This window comes from Ascidiella aspersa, chromosome 5 (assembly GCF_963924565.1).
Source record: "Ascidiella aspersa chromosome 5, kaAscAspe10.2, whole genome shotgun sequence".
In the NCBI taxonomy this organism is placed as follows: Eukaryota; Metazoa; Chordata; class Ascidiacea; order Phlebobranchia; family Ascidiidae; genus Ascidiella; species Ascidiella aspersa.
In genome coordinates, this window is record NC_139451.1 from 15,813,534 (window position 1) to 15,829,341 (window position 15,808).

At 37.3% G+C, this 15,808-nt stretch overlaps 1 protein-coding gene, 1 non-coding gene and 1 pseudogene across 2 annotated transcripts; 2 read left to right on the top strand and 1 right to left on the bottom strand.

The window, feature by feature from the left end:
- Window positions 1-6,882: 6,882 nt before the first annotated feature.
- Window positions 6,883-10,001, top strand: LOC146145094 (uncharacterized). The gene is made up of 3 exons (XM_083390002.1): window positions 6,883-8,077; window positions 9,000-9,098; window positions 9,250-10,001. The coding sequence occupies exons 1-3, from the start codon at window positions 6,935-6,937 to the stop codon at window positions 9,451-9,453; spliced, it is 1,446 nt and encodes a 481-aa protein (XP_083246128.1). The 5' UTR covers window positions 6,883-6,934; the 3' UTR covers window positions 9,454-10,001.
- Window positions 10,002-10,327: 326 nt separating this feature from the next.
- On the bottom strand, window positions 10,328-10,401 carry Trnaa-cgc (transfer RNA alanine (anticodon CGC)). The gene has a single exon. It is a non-coding gene; the product is annotated as a tRNA-Ala (tRNA).
- A 2,175-nt stretch (window positions 10,402-12,576) lies between these two features.
- LOC146145096 (uncharacterized) lies at window positions 12,577-13,877 on the top strand (annotated as a pseudogene).
- Window positions 13,878-15,808: the final 1,931 nt, after the last annotated feature.

Below are 15,808 nucleotides of genomic sequence, written 5' to 3' on the forward strand. Positions count from 1 at the left end.
TATTATTATTTGTTGTCATTTAATGACGTGGCTCAATCGCAGACCTGCTACCATAAACATTGCTCGTAAAGTAACACGCCGGCGTAGGCAAATTGAAAATTTTCGCTGAAAATTTACAAAAGATTACAAAAAGTTTGAGATGGCATTAATAACACCTGACCCACCCTAACCCAAACGCTAACCCGAACCCGAACCCAAATAAAGTGCGCTAATGCAATAATTATTTGAATGTTGGGAAAAAACCAAACTTTCGGTTCCTGTAAGTTGATTGCCGTTCTGATGTTATTCAATAAACACAGATACGTTTAATACCTTGCTGTGGCTATAAGCTGTTAAAATACGCAACCTTCAATCAACCTTCAATTCAACTCAATAAATGATGCCGGTTTCAATCTTAGCGGAAACCAGCTTAAACTAAATTAGTTTTAGCCCTGCGAATGGTGACCACCGCGTTAAGGAACGTCCAGTGTTTTTTTAAGACCAAAACGCGCTGCCATAAGGCGTTAAATTGAAAACAACAAGTTTCCAAGAAGAAAATCTTTCATCGTTGGATCAAGCAAATCGTTCGAACCTCGCAACCTAACAACTATGCCGCAACGTTCATCTGAAGAAAACTAACAATAACAAAAAGAAGACAACCTACGAGCAACGAACTTTCCTCATCATTTGTCTCGAAGAACGCATTGCAACGAGCGCACCTAACCAAATGTTCGCAAGAAAAAAAGCGCCGATTCTTACGAGCAACGAACATAACTCATCATTTGTCTCGAAGAACCTATTGCAACGAGCGCACCTTACCAAATGTTCACAAGAGAACAAGCGCCGCCGATCAAAAATTGAAGAAAATCGCACTGCAACGATGCAAATCGCAATTCGTCGCTGGATGTCTTTGAAACTTTTGCTTAAATAGCTAAATAAACAAGGTGAATGACGATCTATCTTACAAAATATATATTAAAAATCTAAGTTTAACGCCGATCAAAAGATCTGTTGATTTATATTGTGAAACATGACTAATAAGCGTATAGATATAAATCTTAAAATGCGCATATAATTTAAAGTTTTGATAACATCGCTAAAAAAAAATATTGATTTTATTTTGTTGTGCACGAAAGAATTTTGTGACAAATTTCCAAATTCTTTTAAACATTTGGTACGTTTTGGGGTTTTAGTTAGGAAAGTCTGAATCAAAGTACCGGTACGCACAACGCGTCTAGTTAGGTAGATTACAAAAACACGAGACGTAAAATTCCTCGTAAAAAGCATAATGATTTATCCACGCGCAACACATATGCTTCAATCCGTGCAAGTCCAAGCACGAATTTAGGGATAAGCCCATTACCTGCCTTTGTTAAAAGCAATAGTGAAAAAGCAGCAATTTAGAAACGTGTTTTCATGTACCGGTACTGCGTTTGTTTGAAACCAACTTAAACGAAATGTGCTATTTAACAACAACAACAAACAATTGAACAAATAACTGCCTTTCTTTTGTTTTGTTTTCCAAAGGTTTCCATTGCATTGTACGGTTGTGGACGACTGAACTTGACAAACAACAGAGCGAAATGTACAGCAGTTCCTGGTGAAGTTGCAAACACCAACGGAAGATTTTTCAACTTGCTGCTACATGTGCCAAATTTAACTCGTGATTTTGTTTTGCAGTGTTCATGTTGTTCACAATTTTAAGCACAAATCTTTAATGGCTGCGATAGATAATATGTAGGGGTCGTATTATTATTTGTTGTTATTTAATGACGTGGCCCAATCGCAGACCTGCCACCATAAACATTGCTCGTAAAGTAACACGAAGATGTTATTTGCATTCCGTTAACAAGCTTCTGCTAAACGATGGCCAGGCGATGTGTACAAAAGCAAAACGAGACTTTACGAATGGGATCTTACTGAATCAGTTGAATCGTAGCTGGAAATGAACTGGACAACACACCCACCCAACTAAAATAATGTAATGGACAGACTTTTATTACGCTGTACTGTTAGTACTGTGCAGTGTGCATGGACCTTAAGCTATTCCTGTAAGTTGATTGCCGTTCTGATGTTATTCAATAAACACAGATACGTTTAATACCTTGCTAAGCCGTTCGAACACGCAACCTTCAATAACCTTTAACAAACGGAGCCGGACTCAAATCATAGCAGAAAACCGCATCAGCTCTAAACAAATTCAGTTTAGCCCTGCACTTTCATAGCAACACACCAAAACTCTTCTAACCTTGATTTGTCAAATAGCAGTTTTAATTTTTCATTTCGACGAGGTTCTCAAATTATCATCATTTCAGCAAGTAAAGGGAGAAAAGAAAGCTTTGGAGCAAATTAAATGAAGAATACAGGCTTTAACTAATTTTCGCGCAGACGAATCAACATCAACAGTTTGCATTTCTTGAGCGGCGAAATTGAAAAGTACTTCCACGTCTGGACTAAGCCATGCACGTTCGCAATCCTGGATGTGTTGTAGCTCCTTTACCGTGTCCGTACATGCCAAGGCTAAGCGATGCGCATGGCAGTGCACTGTGTAGGTAATCGGATTTTGTGCAGTCAATTTCTGTGAGAGGGAATTTCGGCGGCCTATCATTGCAGCAGCTCCATCGCATGCAATAGCGACATGTTTACCCACATCAAGACTGTAGTCAGTAGCGACCTCTTTCCAGAGTCGGAATAGGTTGGCAGCAGTTGCCCAGCGAGCGTCTATCCGACGGATATCCAAAAATGCAGTTGCCTGGCGTCCCTTTTTATTGACGTACTGAACAAATGTAATATATTGCTGCAAAGTAGCAATATCGGTTGTCTCGTCAACCATGGTAGCCCAGCATAGGCTTTGCTTGACATCAGCAACGATGCGATCAGTCAGATGGTCGGAGATGAGCAAAATAAACTCCGTCACTGCTGTTGAACTGGTATGTCGCAGGTCACGAAGCCGGTCATTGTGAGTGTGACCAATGCGGTCAACCAGTGTTTGCAAGGAAGCAACTTTTTGATTCGCTACTTCCTCTTTCAGTATCCAGTAAATTAGGTGTACTCTCTAAGCCACTGTTTTGGTTTTATTTAATACACGATCTTGATACTTTGTGTGAAATAGCGAGACACGTTGGTTCTGTTCCAGTTTAACTGCTTGCTGGTGTTGCTCCGAGCTCAGATGCATATCCAGACGAGAGGGGCGCTGAGGTCTGCCGGGTACGCTGGTGTAAACATCAGCAAACTTGCCTCGCCCAGTGATAGCTACTGGATGCTTAAAGCAAAGCAAACATATTATGCCTCCGTCAGCATGGAGGGTGAACACGTTCATTCGTAGAGAATCATCAAAACCTTTCAGTTTAATCCACGATTGAAACATATTGTTGGATGGTGCAGCTGGAACAGTCGTCGACGATGCAACAGGAAGAGTCGACTGCTCTTGAACATTTTCAGCAGAATTGCGGTCATTCAGTAAAACACAATCAGAACTTGTGGTGCTGTTGGCAGATGCGGTTTCGGGGGTTAGAGCAGCAGTACGTGTTTTCGGTTTACCAGAAAAGAACTGCTTGATACTTCGATTGTTAGGTTTATCAGAGAAAATTTTAAGTTAAAAAATACAAGGAGTATTTAAGAAATAGCCTATTCTAAATTTTATCGCAAAAACAATATTTCTATCTCAAAAATGCTCAAGATAGCGACTGTCACGTCTTCCTTTTCTTTTACCAGGAAAGAGATCGCTGATCAATTAACGACTGAATTCTGAGATCGCTGATCAAAATCTTCAGAGAACTGGCAAAAAGGGCGATATGATCTACAACAGCACTTGCAAATAACGCATAAAAACTTGATTGCAACTGTCAGCACTTCAACGTATTTCTTAATTTCTGTCCTTCCTCTCTTTTACACTCAAAATATGCCGCCTTATATAATGCCAAAAATATTCTCCCACCTACGAGAAGCTTCGGTTAAGTTACGTCACAAACAATTGTTAAAACTAAACGCCAGGTTGAGAAAATACGTTTATGACATCATAAGCTTCATAATATTCAGTTTAAGTCAGAGAAGGGTCCAGAAGGAATGGAATTAACCCGAATCTAGGTTTTCAAGAAAAGCAATTATTACGTTATTTCTGATTTCAAAGGTTAGGCCTACTTTAGGACAAACATTAATCTCTAAAGATGCGGTACAAACCTAGGCATTTAAACTACATACAATCAACGCAACATAAAATGAATTATTCGACAAGGCACAGCTTAAATGATTGTGACAGCGACCAAACAGTCTGCCCAACACGGCCGCCAAACAAGTTTGCTGCACAAACAAACAACTGATCATTATGCGCCATAAATCAGAAATAAACATTGACGAGTATCGAAGGTGCACTTCTTTTGTGAATAACTCTTTGATTCAGCTGTGAGCTGTACCTCCACTTATTCTTTTTTCCGGACGTGAACTATTGATCGTAGGCTATATTCGTATTATCGACAAGACATAGCGAGAAACAACCATTACTTTTCTACTTTAGTTGCAAGTCCAAATTTCGGGAAACCGCTGGAGAAATTTGGGGGGCCGTTTGGGTCCCCCAAAACACCTTAAAAAAGCTCTGCCTACCACTTTCATAAGCCGTAATGAAATTTTGCGTCATTTTGGTCCTTTACAAGATGGCGAAAGCGCTTTCTGATTGGTCTTAAAAATCGCCCATGCGTGCAACTTGTTGCGCCATCCAGGTTTCATAGAGATCAGTGCATAGGAGTAATTTAAAAGGAACTATTTAAGGGAAAGCACCTTTAGGTAGTACCAGTTTTACATCTAAATCTCAATAACCAGTTACTTTTAATTTTGAAAATAAAGAAAAGTTCTGCTATTAGCAATATGTCATTTTACTTAGTTGTTATCAAAATACTGTGTAGTCACCTACCAAAGTCGTCATCTCAATAAGAACATTAAATTAATTTGTTACAGGAACAAATTGCACACTATATTTTTTTAAACAAATTTGTCTAGACACCTGGATTAGCAAATTGCACACTTTATTTTTGAAAAAATTTCGAGTTCGGATAAGTTTTTCGGAACTCTAACTCAGTTTTGCATAAATCTTTCTTCAAATTTGGCTTTGCAAACCTGATGTCAGAAAAAGTGCCCCGAAATGAAGACTGGTTCTTTACTAATTAAACTTTTGGTAATTTCCTAGCATAGGTGGAAGCAATCAGCTGTTTTTTGTCACTCTTGACCCACTGTGGAAAGTAACCAGTGTACCCTTGATTTTTTTTCAGCGACCCAACCTGCAACCCAAAAATCAAATATTTCACCTTATTTCCCCATATAAATGGGTTGCACATTTGACACACTCCGTTACTCCTGATTTGTTCAGCTCTGTACCTGCAAAATGTCATGGAAATGTGCCTCTCTGGGGTTATTGGTGGGTAATGGGTGGTTAGAAAATGAAATTGTGGTCATTTAGGTCTTATTCCAACAGGTTTGTGACTTATTCCGATTTAGACAATACTACGATTAGGTATTAGTCCTATTTTGGTCTTATTCCGAACTGTGTGTTATTCCGACGTTAATGTTGTTCTTATTTCGATCTTATGGCTGGAGTCCTACAATTTAACCCAAGACAAAGAACTAAAGAATAACTAGCAATCACTATTTTTTGACGTTGTAAGCAAGTAGTGGGCAATTGCGGCAGACTGGGCCACATTATTATGTAAAACCGCTAGTGCTTAATTTTTAAGGACATCGCTCAAGTTACAGTAACAAAATGAGTACAGATATAAATATTATCTAAATTGTGTATCACAACTTTTACTATAACACTAGCAAGTGATAATAATTATTTATTATTGCTTTAAAATTAAAGACACAGGACAAATAAAAACTGAAGTAGTACATTGTTTGCAAATAAGATTTGAGGCTTGTTTTGTGGTAATCTAAAATTGTGGGAAAAGCATAGTGTGTTATTTGCAGCACTGACCAGTAAAATATGTTGGCCAATTCGTAAATGAGATTGTTTTGTAGGAAAGTTTAACAGTCACACAAAGACAAGGAAAAAGGGTTTAACAAATCTCTATCTTATGTTGCTGTGCCACATACCTATGATGGCTTTTAATCAACTTCTTAGTTTTTAATACTGTAGTGAGACACTTTGCATCACATATTACATCAAGTATGTACAGGGGGAACAAATTTGTATAACTTTATAAGCATACTAAATTTATTATTTTATTGATTTATATTCATGTATGTTGGCAACATAGTTATTAACTAATGTGTTTGCCACTTTATCTATCTATTGCTATACACACCATACAAAAGTTGTGATACATCATGCCAAGCAGAACTGTGTACACCTTATACTTTGTGGAAGGCGTATGATAATGCAATCGGAGCTCAGGTTGTCACACAATTTTTCAGTTTTAGTTGCCTGTGCTACATTATCTGCACTAATAAATAGCTGAACTGAAAACACATGAAAAATGTGGCTAAAGCATAGAAGATAAAGCCTATGTTTAAATTGTTTCAGAGTTAAATAGGTGTTACTTGATTTTTCCATGACCTTATTGCAAAGAAAATTTCTGTAACCAGTATTTTGGTAGAAATTGTTTTTTTTCACAAAGTGAATAAGATCGGCGAGAAGCCAAAATTCTTTGCAGTTACATAGATAAGGTATGATCTTGCTTACTGTAACTTTTTTCTTGAATTCAAATATGTAATTGTAGGGTTCACCTGATGCAAACACATGTTCTGTGGTAATAACCTTTTGGTAACATTGTACCATGTTGTAAATCGGATTGAGTGTGACGTAACATTTCCATTGTGATGTAACACAAATATATTGTAAAATGACTGGGCGAACATGTTGCCACACACACATCTCACAAACTTTCTCTTTTATTATGTAGATATATATATATTTACTGTTAGGCATTGTGGTGTATAACCATCACATAAAATTTTTGTTGTTAAAATGGATTCAGAGAATGGGCAGCATGTACCAATTCTATCAAAAGAGGTAAGCGTTGGATCTTCTCAGATTTTAACTTACTTGAATTCTGACAAAGAACAGGGTGAAACAACATCAGTAGCATTGGGAAAAGGTGAAACAAATTTACAAAAGTTAACTATGGAACATAGGTCACCTAATGTCAGTATTGACAGTACTTTCGCACAGCAAAGCATTGATATTTTGCAACATCTTAATGATGTGTTGAAACAAAAAGATGAAAAAATATTGGAACTTCAAAGAGTTTGTTACAAACTGGAATTAAATCATGAAAAGTTAAACCAGTATGAATCTGTAGTAAATTCAAACAAAGATCTTAAAAAGGAAATTTTTAACTCACAGCAAACATTGAGAGAAAAAGATGAAACAATTGCTAATTTGCATCAAATTGTTGAAGAATTAAAAGAAAAATTGAAAAGCATGACATCAAATGTTAAACAACCCTCAGATGCTGGAATGACATCTCCTTCTCAAAGTTTAGTAAATTCAGGTGTTAGTTATTCACAAACATTTTCTCTTGATGGCCCAATGAGTTTGCCAGTTGACCCAATGACACAAAGTTACAAGCATGAAATAAATAAATTAAATGATGAAATAAAAAGTATGCATTTTAATATGAAAAAAATGCGTGACATGAATCTGCAATGGCAGCAATATGATCAACAGCGGGAAAATTTTGTCAAGTTGATTCAGGAAGAAGCTGAAAATCTAAAGCATGAAAATGATAACCTAAAATCAGAAAATCAAGCACTCATATCCAGTTCTGCATCAGGTTCTTTGCAATTCTCCCCCGCCCAACAGGAATATATTGACAAAATTTTAAAAAAACTCCGCAGTGAGGCTGACCGATTTAAGGAACTTGCTGAAATTAACGCCACTGAAGGCCAACGTAACCTAAATGCAGAAAAAAAGTTGCGCCAGGACACAGAGAAAAAAGCTGATGAGCTAAATAGTAAAATCAATGAGATGCAACTCCACGAGCAGCAAATTGATTTACAATGTGAAGAACTAAGGTCTGCATTGGTAGTGGCAACTAGAGCACAACAATACCCTATACAAAGACTGCCAGATGACCAACAAAATACAATTAATACTTTAAGGGAGGAGGTAAGTATTATTAATTTTTTTTGATGCAAGCAAGCTTTTAATTGTATTTAACTTTCTCTTAATTTAATACCGAATTTATGTTTTAGTGTCAAGCCATATTACATTACTCTTCTTTCACAATACAATAGTTCTACAATCCTCATGTATAGGGTTGCCACACACTCTTAAAAAATGCAAGACATTCAAAGATTTTAGAGGAAAATTTATCAAATTTCAAAGATATATAATTTTATAACTCAACATGTTTTAAATGTAATTTGAAAACAAAACAGTATACTATAAATGCGATTATCAACACAATAATAATATCAACACAATCAAAGTTTAAAAAATTGGTTTTACAATGAGACTTTATTAATACATAGCCTAAGCTGCACATAAAATAATTAATTAACGACAAAGAAGCTTCAAAGACTTTTGGTGAAAAACAATTTTGCATAATTGGTAGAATTACATTTCAATGAATGTCAAGTTAAAGCAATGGTTCCCAACCAGGGGATTGCGACCCACAAGGGGATTGCAAGGGGTGGTCCAGTGGTCCTGTGTAGTGTGTACTATTTGATAGGAGTAATAACTAAAAACAAAATAAAAAAATTGTCAGTGAGAAAGAGCAAAAGCTTGCACCATTCTAACAATTATATAACTTAATTTTGATATTGTTGCATCAAAAGCGTATAATCATTTTTTCTTTATTAGGAATAAAAACGTTGTAATGACGCCAATGGAGGTTTGAAGTTAGTTTGTGCTAAATATTTTTTAGCGTAAATCCAGACATCCTTGCCAAATATTAAAGCAATTCTCCTGGAAATGTGAAGGCCTAATACAATAACATTTGGGGGTCACCACGTTTCCGAAAACTGAAAAGGGAGACAACAAAAATATGGTGAACCACTGGTTTATAAAATCTGTTGTTTTTTTGCAGGCACGTCAGTATGCAATTGACTCTGCTAAACTACAAGATGAATTGAGAGAAACAAAAACAGAACTACAACTTTTAAGAGAACAGCTACCAAGACCAAATGTAGGATTTTTCTAAGAACAGGATGAAATTTATAACAAAATAATGTAGTTTAATTTAAAGTGTAATGCCTGCTAGGGTTTTGTCAGTTAATTTTTACATTTTTGAGTCAATGTATCATTTTTATTACTATTTGAGTTGTGTTATATTTCAGCAAACTGCTTCCTTAAGTGGCTCATTTGTTCCTGCCTTCCCAACTGCCCAACAAATACCCAGCACTGAAGGAGGAATCAACCAGTCATCAAACTGGATTAATGATATTGAAACTGATGTTGGACAAATGCATTCAATGCCTGTACAGCCCCAAGAGGATGAAATTGATATTTCTTCATCCAGAAATAATCTTTCCTCTATATAATTTGTTAAAAACAAAAACACAGCTTTTGTGAACTTACAATTTTTATCTTGTATAAGCTTAGACCAGTGGTCTTGGCTTTTTATTTTTGGTGAACAGAACACAGAGTACATTCACCACGTTAATTAAAAGTTTAAAATTTTGATTGCTTTCCATTTACTTTTTGTTGGTAGGGATAAGGACCCCACTTTCAAACTACTGTGAGAAAACAATGGGAATTTTGACAATCGTGTAACGATAAACAATAATATAGATACAGCTGTATAAGTTTTACAGCATCCAGATAAAAGCCCATTAAAATATATTGTAAAAAGGTCTGCGTTCAGGAACTAAAATGTTTCTACTGAGGGTGAGGGGGATCCGAATTCCTTTAACCAGAGCGTAAGATAATAACGTTATTTGAAAGTTATTTACTGCCGAATCTCATTCCATATCTTTTTGATAACTTCTTAGTTGATCAGATTCCTTACCAAAAGAAATTACTCGTGGTTTAAAAACTGTAAATTCAAATAAAAAAAAACATGGTGAAATATTGTTTTCAGTTTTTAAATGACGACTTGCGATCAAATACGAACCCCGCACAAGTTTACATTTGTATTGGGGAACTGTTTGTACGGTTAGGTTGTTTAGTTTATTCTGAGGGATTCTCATTTTTTAAATAAACGACACTCGGAATAATAAGGGGTTAAAATCTGATTTAATAGCGTGCAATACAGAGTTATTGTACCATGTACTCACTTTAAAAGACGAAGAGTCTTCGCCTCGCATGTAGATCGACGATTACACAGAATACGATAAAACTTACACCGAAAGCCATTGCATACTCACCGAATCTGTCGATCAATGATGCAAGGAGAGCAGGCTAAAAAAAACAACTAGCCTGCAGTGAGGTTCGAACTCACGACCTCCGATCAAGCGGGACCGTCGCTCTACCAACTGAGCTATACAGGCTCAGAGGAACGAGTCGAGTAACAACCATACGCCAATGCTTTCTCAATCTGTTGGTTCAAGCAACTTCATAATGAAGGGGATCCACAGTACTATATCATTATTCAATGAGACGTGCACACACATATGTGTGTTAACAACTGATATCTAGCCCTTCTGAGGCTACTTTTTGACTAACGATTACGGCTTACGTTTGTTCGCTTTCAATAAAATAGCTTACAGCTCAGTAAAAACACGTGTTGCCAATAAGGCGTGCATTGTTGACTGTTTGGCAGTAGAAAGGACACGACTAACGTTGCATTCAAAGCGAATACGTTGAGGATTAAAACTGGCCAGTTAACGAGCAGGATGCAGGGAAAGGAAATATATTGGTTTTGAGATTAGGCCTAGTTATCACGAGAGGTGTTCAACCTCGATCGTAATATTTTCAGCTTTAAAACTTTACCAAATAAGGCCATAATTTCGCAACAATAACTATAACAGATTTGCGTTACTAACAATTTAAAGCGTCAAACGATTTTTCTCTGCATTACATCTAATCAAACATCAAATTAACAAGCAATAACGCTGGCATAAACTTGTCAACAAACGTTTCAACAAATCATAACTGATCGGCGTAGCTTAAAAATACTTACAAACGAGAAACTGCGCTAGCAAACCAAATTAATTCATACTTTCTATGCAACCTGACAGTATGCATTAAATTTAATTCAGAAGGGTTTATTTGCATGTTCATATCTCAGTCGGGGTCTCCAATGTATATTTCAACAGGTGGGACATGACCACCGTGCTATCTGACTGCACTAAATCGAAACTAAAACAAACTGCCATTGTAATTTAAGGAGCATACTGTCAGGTCGCTTATAGATTTATTGTACATTCACATAATTTAGCATATTTCGCTTTCAATAAAATAGCTTACAGCTCAGTAAAAACACGTGTTGCCAATAAGGCGTGCATTGTTGACTGTTTGGCAGTAGAAAGGACACGACTAACGTTGGATTCAAAGCTTTTAAAAAAAAACTGAGAGGATTAAAACTGGCCAGTTAACGAGCAGGGTGCAGGGAAAGGAAATATACCAGAACGACTTAAATGGGCATTTAGCACACGCACAACGAACACAGTAAATAACAAATACAGACGGTGGGACCTCTACACGTTTGCTGCTTTCACGTGGGCCGCATCCTACTTAAATTGTAGAAAGTATTTATCCGGACCTTTTTATTCACAAAACGGAACATTACTTTCAGTTACAATTTATATTAGGCCAACTTAGACAAACCGCCCTTAAAAATAAGGCCCTGAAAATACCACCTGACAAAACATAAAACAACCGCAACCCCGTTAAGTTAATTAGTTGCATTAAATTATTTTGTATTAGGTACCGGTATACATTAAGTTTATTTTTAGTTTTGTAATAGGCGTCCCGGATTTACGTTTCTAAAAAATGGCCCTGATATGTCAGGAATTTCGTGTTGAAATCGTCAAGGAGAAATTACCGTCAAGGAGAAAAAATCGTCAAGGAGAAATTACCAAATCTGCTTATATCCCCGGGATTTAACCGTAGTAAAATATATTCACAATATCGAAAACGATGTTTATAATATCAAAATTTGTAATTTTTTCTACTTTTTAATAAATAGCTAAAATATTGATGGAGAGTAACTCGCAAGTGCAAATACTGTTCATTGTTTGCAAAACTGCCCATTGTTACGTCACAAATTACCAAGTTTATGGTGTTTTAAATCATTTAGTTTTCGCTTTTTAAAAGAGTTTTTGCGTATTGCGTTCTATTTTAGTAAGCTCAGTTAGAAACTTTTCTCAACCGCCGGTGCCGGTCCGCGTCAACTTTCCTGCCGGTCCGCCAAATATATTACAATTTTATTTCAACAACAAAATGCAAAATGTTGAAGGCTTGGCCATCAAATTTAGAACTTCGCCAGTTCTGTAATTTGCAGCATTGCGACGTAACATAGAGTTAGTAGTCTACTTTGAACTTTATCGTATGTCCCAATGCTACAAGTATTGTGCACAACTGTTTAAAAGAGGCTACAACTCGTTAAAGTATTTAACTTTAAGACCCCCTTGTACGTGAAAAATTTCAATAAAACTACGTAAAACACGTATGATATTGAAGCAAGTGGGTTAATTATGAGAATCATTAAAGTATTTTGCCCGATGAATCAACCTCTCTCCTTCAAGGTAGAGAAGTTGTAGAAAATTGTTCATTGAGCTACTGCCTTATTCTGTCATAGATTCAGTCGAGTTTTGTTGGCTATAGAAGTGAGCAAGCAAGCAAGAAAGCAAGCCGGCCACCCAGCCACAACCGTTCTGTGTATTGACTGACACCGGAGTATATTCATATAACGCTCTCGCTTATACAAATTGAGAATTTGCATGAAAAAATGGCGGCACGGAAATAAAATATCGTCCTAATATGGTAACATTTTACAGCGGCCTACTTCTCAAAAGATGCGGATTGCGGATGTTTGAACTGGCGATTACTCATATCGTTTCATGTGAACTGTAAATCTTGGATGACGGAAAAAGCTCGAGGCTAAGGGAACTAGGTCGGCTTTTAGCTTAGCGGATGTGAAATATCACTAAACGGCGCATTCAAAAGTGGCATACAGCGCCAAAGCGAAAACAGCAACACATCATTTCCAAGAGCAAGTTACGCTCAGGCAGTGAATAAAAATGCGGCCAGCTTTAAGAGGCCGAATTGCTTAAGTATGAGGACAGTTAATTTATTGAAAAGAGACGAAATTCTGAATCTTATTAAAAGTATCGATTATCCGCTGAAGAAATTAGTTGGGATTGCAGAAATGCGAGGCCAAAACGTCGACATAACTTGCACCAATAGACAAAATGTTTTGGAACTTTACACAAAGCTATGCACAGCAGAATAAGTGAAATTTGTTAAACTATACGAAAATGACAAGATTAACATCGCAGTTGGCTGGGTGCCTATCCCTTTCCCCAGTGAACTCATAGCAGAGGAAATATCGGCAAAATATGGAAAAGTTGAAAAGGTGACACACAGGAAGGACAAGGTTGGGTTGCTAACCGGAATGAGAATCTTGACAATGAATTCAACGGACGTGGAAGAAAACCCTTTACCAAGTTATATTAGGATGGCGGACTGTGAATTTTACGTAACATATCATGGGCAAGTGTTCACTTGCAAGTATTGTGACGAGAACGGTCACAAACAAGCAAACTGTCCCAAACATCAAAAAGATTTTCCTCGGCTAGTAAAAAGACAAGAAGAGCACAAGCAAGCCAACGCACACGGAGAGACAAACGATAACGCAGATGCCCCCCAATCTAGCGCTGGCGTCAACAACGCTGATAACAATCCACACTCTACAACAGCCGTGAGCAGCATTCTAAACGATACTGATAAGAACTCACCGGACTTCAACTCTGAAAACAACGCCAACATCAAGTCAAGCACACCGAAGCTTACCAACAACTAGTCAAGGAAAAGGCTGCAACGAAGCCCAGACGAGCTTCCTAACAGCAAATCTATTAGCCTATGTGCGACCAGATTTTCTCTGACATGCCCTGGCTGCCAAGCTGAAGCTGTGGTTTCGGCTCAGTCGAAAACTTTCGTTTGCTGGAGTTGTTCCAACAAGTATTCCGTAGCAATGAAGTGCTGCACGGACGAGTTATTTCTGGTCGAAGAGGGTAAAGAAACATGTCAATGTCCTTCATACGAAGGGACATTGAGACGTATGCCGTGCTGCGATGAGCTCCAGCCAGAATACAAGACGAAGGAAGATGTGCTTGAGTGCATACAGTGCGAAAGGTACTCTGTTGTCTGTAATTGTTTTACTGTTAACTCGCTACCTAAGGTTACCATGTGTAAAGCGTGTAGTAATACCCATTGCAAGTATAAGATAGTCAACTGTAGTTGCTGGAAAAAGCATTCCTATCTTATGGGTCCCAATAAAGCGTTTAGATGTGAATGTGGCATGGAGTACGAATGGGACATAGATATTGGTGTCGAACGCGTTTAAAAACTATTTTTATGTCTTTAAATATTATTTCACACAACGTTCGAGGTTTAAACATTGCTATGAAAAGAAAATCGATTTTTAATTTTTTACGTCGTAAAAAGTGTCACGTTGCTCTTTTACCGGAAACCCATGGTAGTGCTAAGCACGAAAAGTTATGGGGTATGGAATGGGGAGGGGAAGCGTTTTGGGTGCACGGCACCTTAAGCAGTAGAGGGGTGGCATTACTAATTGACAAAAACTTATCCTATTCCGTCTCAGGCACAAGGGTAGACCAAGAAGGTCGATACTTAATGGTTGAAATTACAATAAATGCAACCCCAATAGTAATTGTTAATGTTTACGCGCCGAATAAGGACGATCCAGAATTTTTCATCAATTTATTCGCCGTACATGACAGCTTTTCCGATGCCCCAATAATCATGGGAGGGGACTTTAATCTAGTTCTGGACAATGTCCTAGATCAAAATGGAAGTAAAAAACATCGTAACCGAAAAGCAAGAGAAAGTCTTTTGCAATATATGACAAATTACAAACTAACAGATATTTTTCGCCACAAATTTCCAACCGTTAAAAAGTTCTCAAGGCTTCAGAAACTACCAGCTTTTAGATCGTTTAGATTTCACCACGCTGTAGAGGCTACTGGAAATTTAATACATCACTATTAAATGACCAGCGTTACAAGGATAAAATAAGAAAGGTAATCACTTATTATAAAGCAGAAAACCATATAGGCGAAACCGACCCACATGTAAGATGGGACGCCTTGAAAGCAGTTGTTCGGGGAGAAACTATTAGATATGCGGCCGAACTAAAACGAAGGCTAAATATTAAGCAAATCGATTTGGAAAAACTGATTGGCGAGACGCAAGACGCTATTTTAAAAAACTCTGAAACAGAATTAGGCCTCTTGCACGAAAAATTGTCCAAACTTAAATCGGAACTCGACCAACTAATGCTGCGCCAAACTAAAAGCGCCATAACGCGAAGTAGGGCTCGCTGGGCAGAGGAGGGCGAGAAAAATACAAAATACTTCTTAAATTTGGAAAAAAGACATTGCGAAAAAAAGGGTATTAGCAGACTTTTTGTAGATGATAAAATAATAACTGACCAAAACAACATTTTGGACGGTCTAGTTGACTTTTACAAGCAACTCTACAAACAAAACGGAGATCTATTGAACAAAACCTTAATCGCCTCAAAATTAAAAACACTAAATCTCCCAAAAATTAAGGCAGAACAATCAAAACTATTAGAAGCGGAAACAACAGAAGCGGAATTCTTCACTGCTCTCTGCAACATGGGTAAAAATAAATCCCCTGGGCTAGACGGTTTTCCAGCAGAGTTTTATATCACCTTTTGGGACAATATCAAATGCGTCTATATGGCAG

What these genes read in the sequence shown, in the direction of transcription:
- LOC146145094 (XM_083390002.1), top strand. Translation starts at nt 6,935, where the DNA reads ATGGATTCAGAGAATGGGCAGCATGTACCAATTCTATCAAAAGAGGTA. An exon ending in TTAATACTTTAAGGGAGGAG is followed by an intron (nt 8,078 to 8,999) that starts GTAAGTATTATT and finishes GTTTTTTTGCAG; the next exon opens with GCACGTCAGTATGCAATTGA. An exon ending in AACAGCTACCAAGACCAAAT is followed by an intron (nt 9,099 to 9,249) that starts GTAGGATTTTTC and finishes GTTATATTTCAG; the next exon opens with CAAACTGCTTCCTTAAGTGG.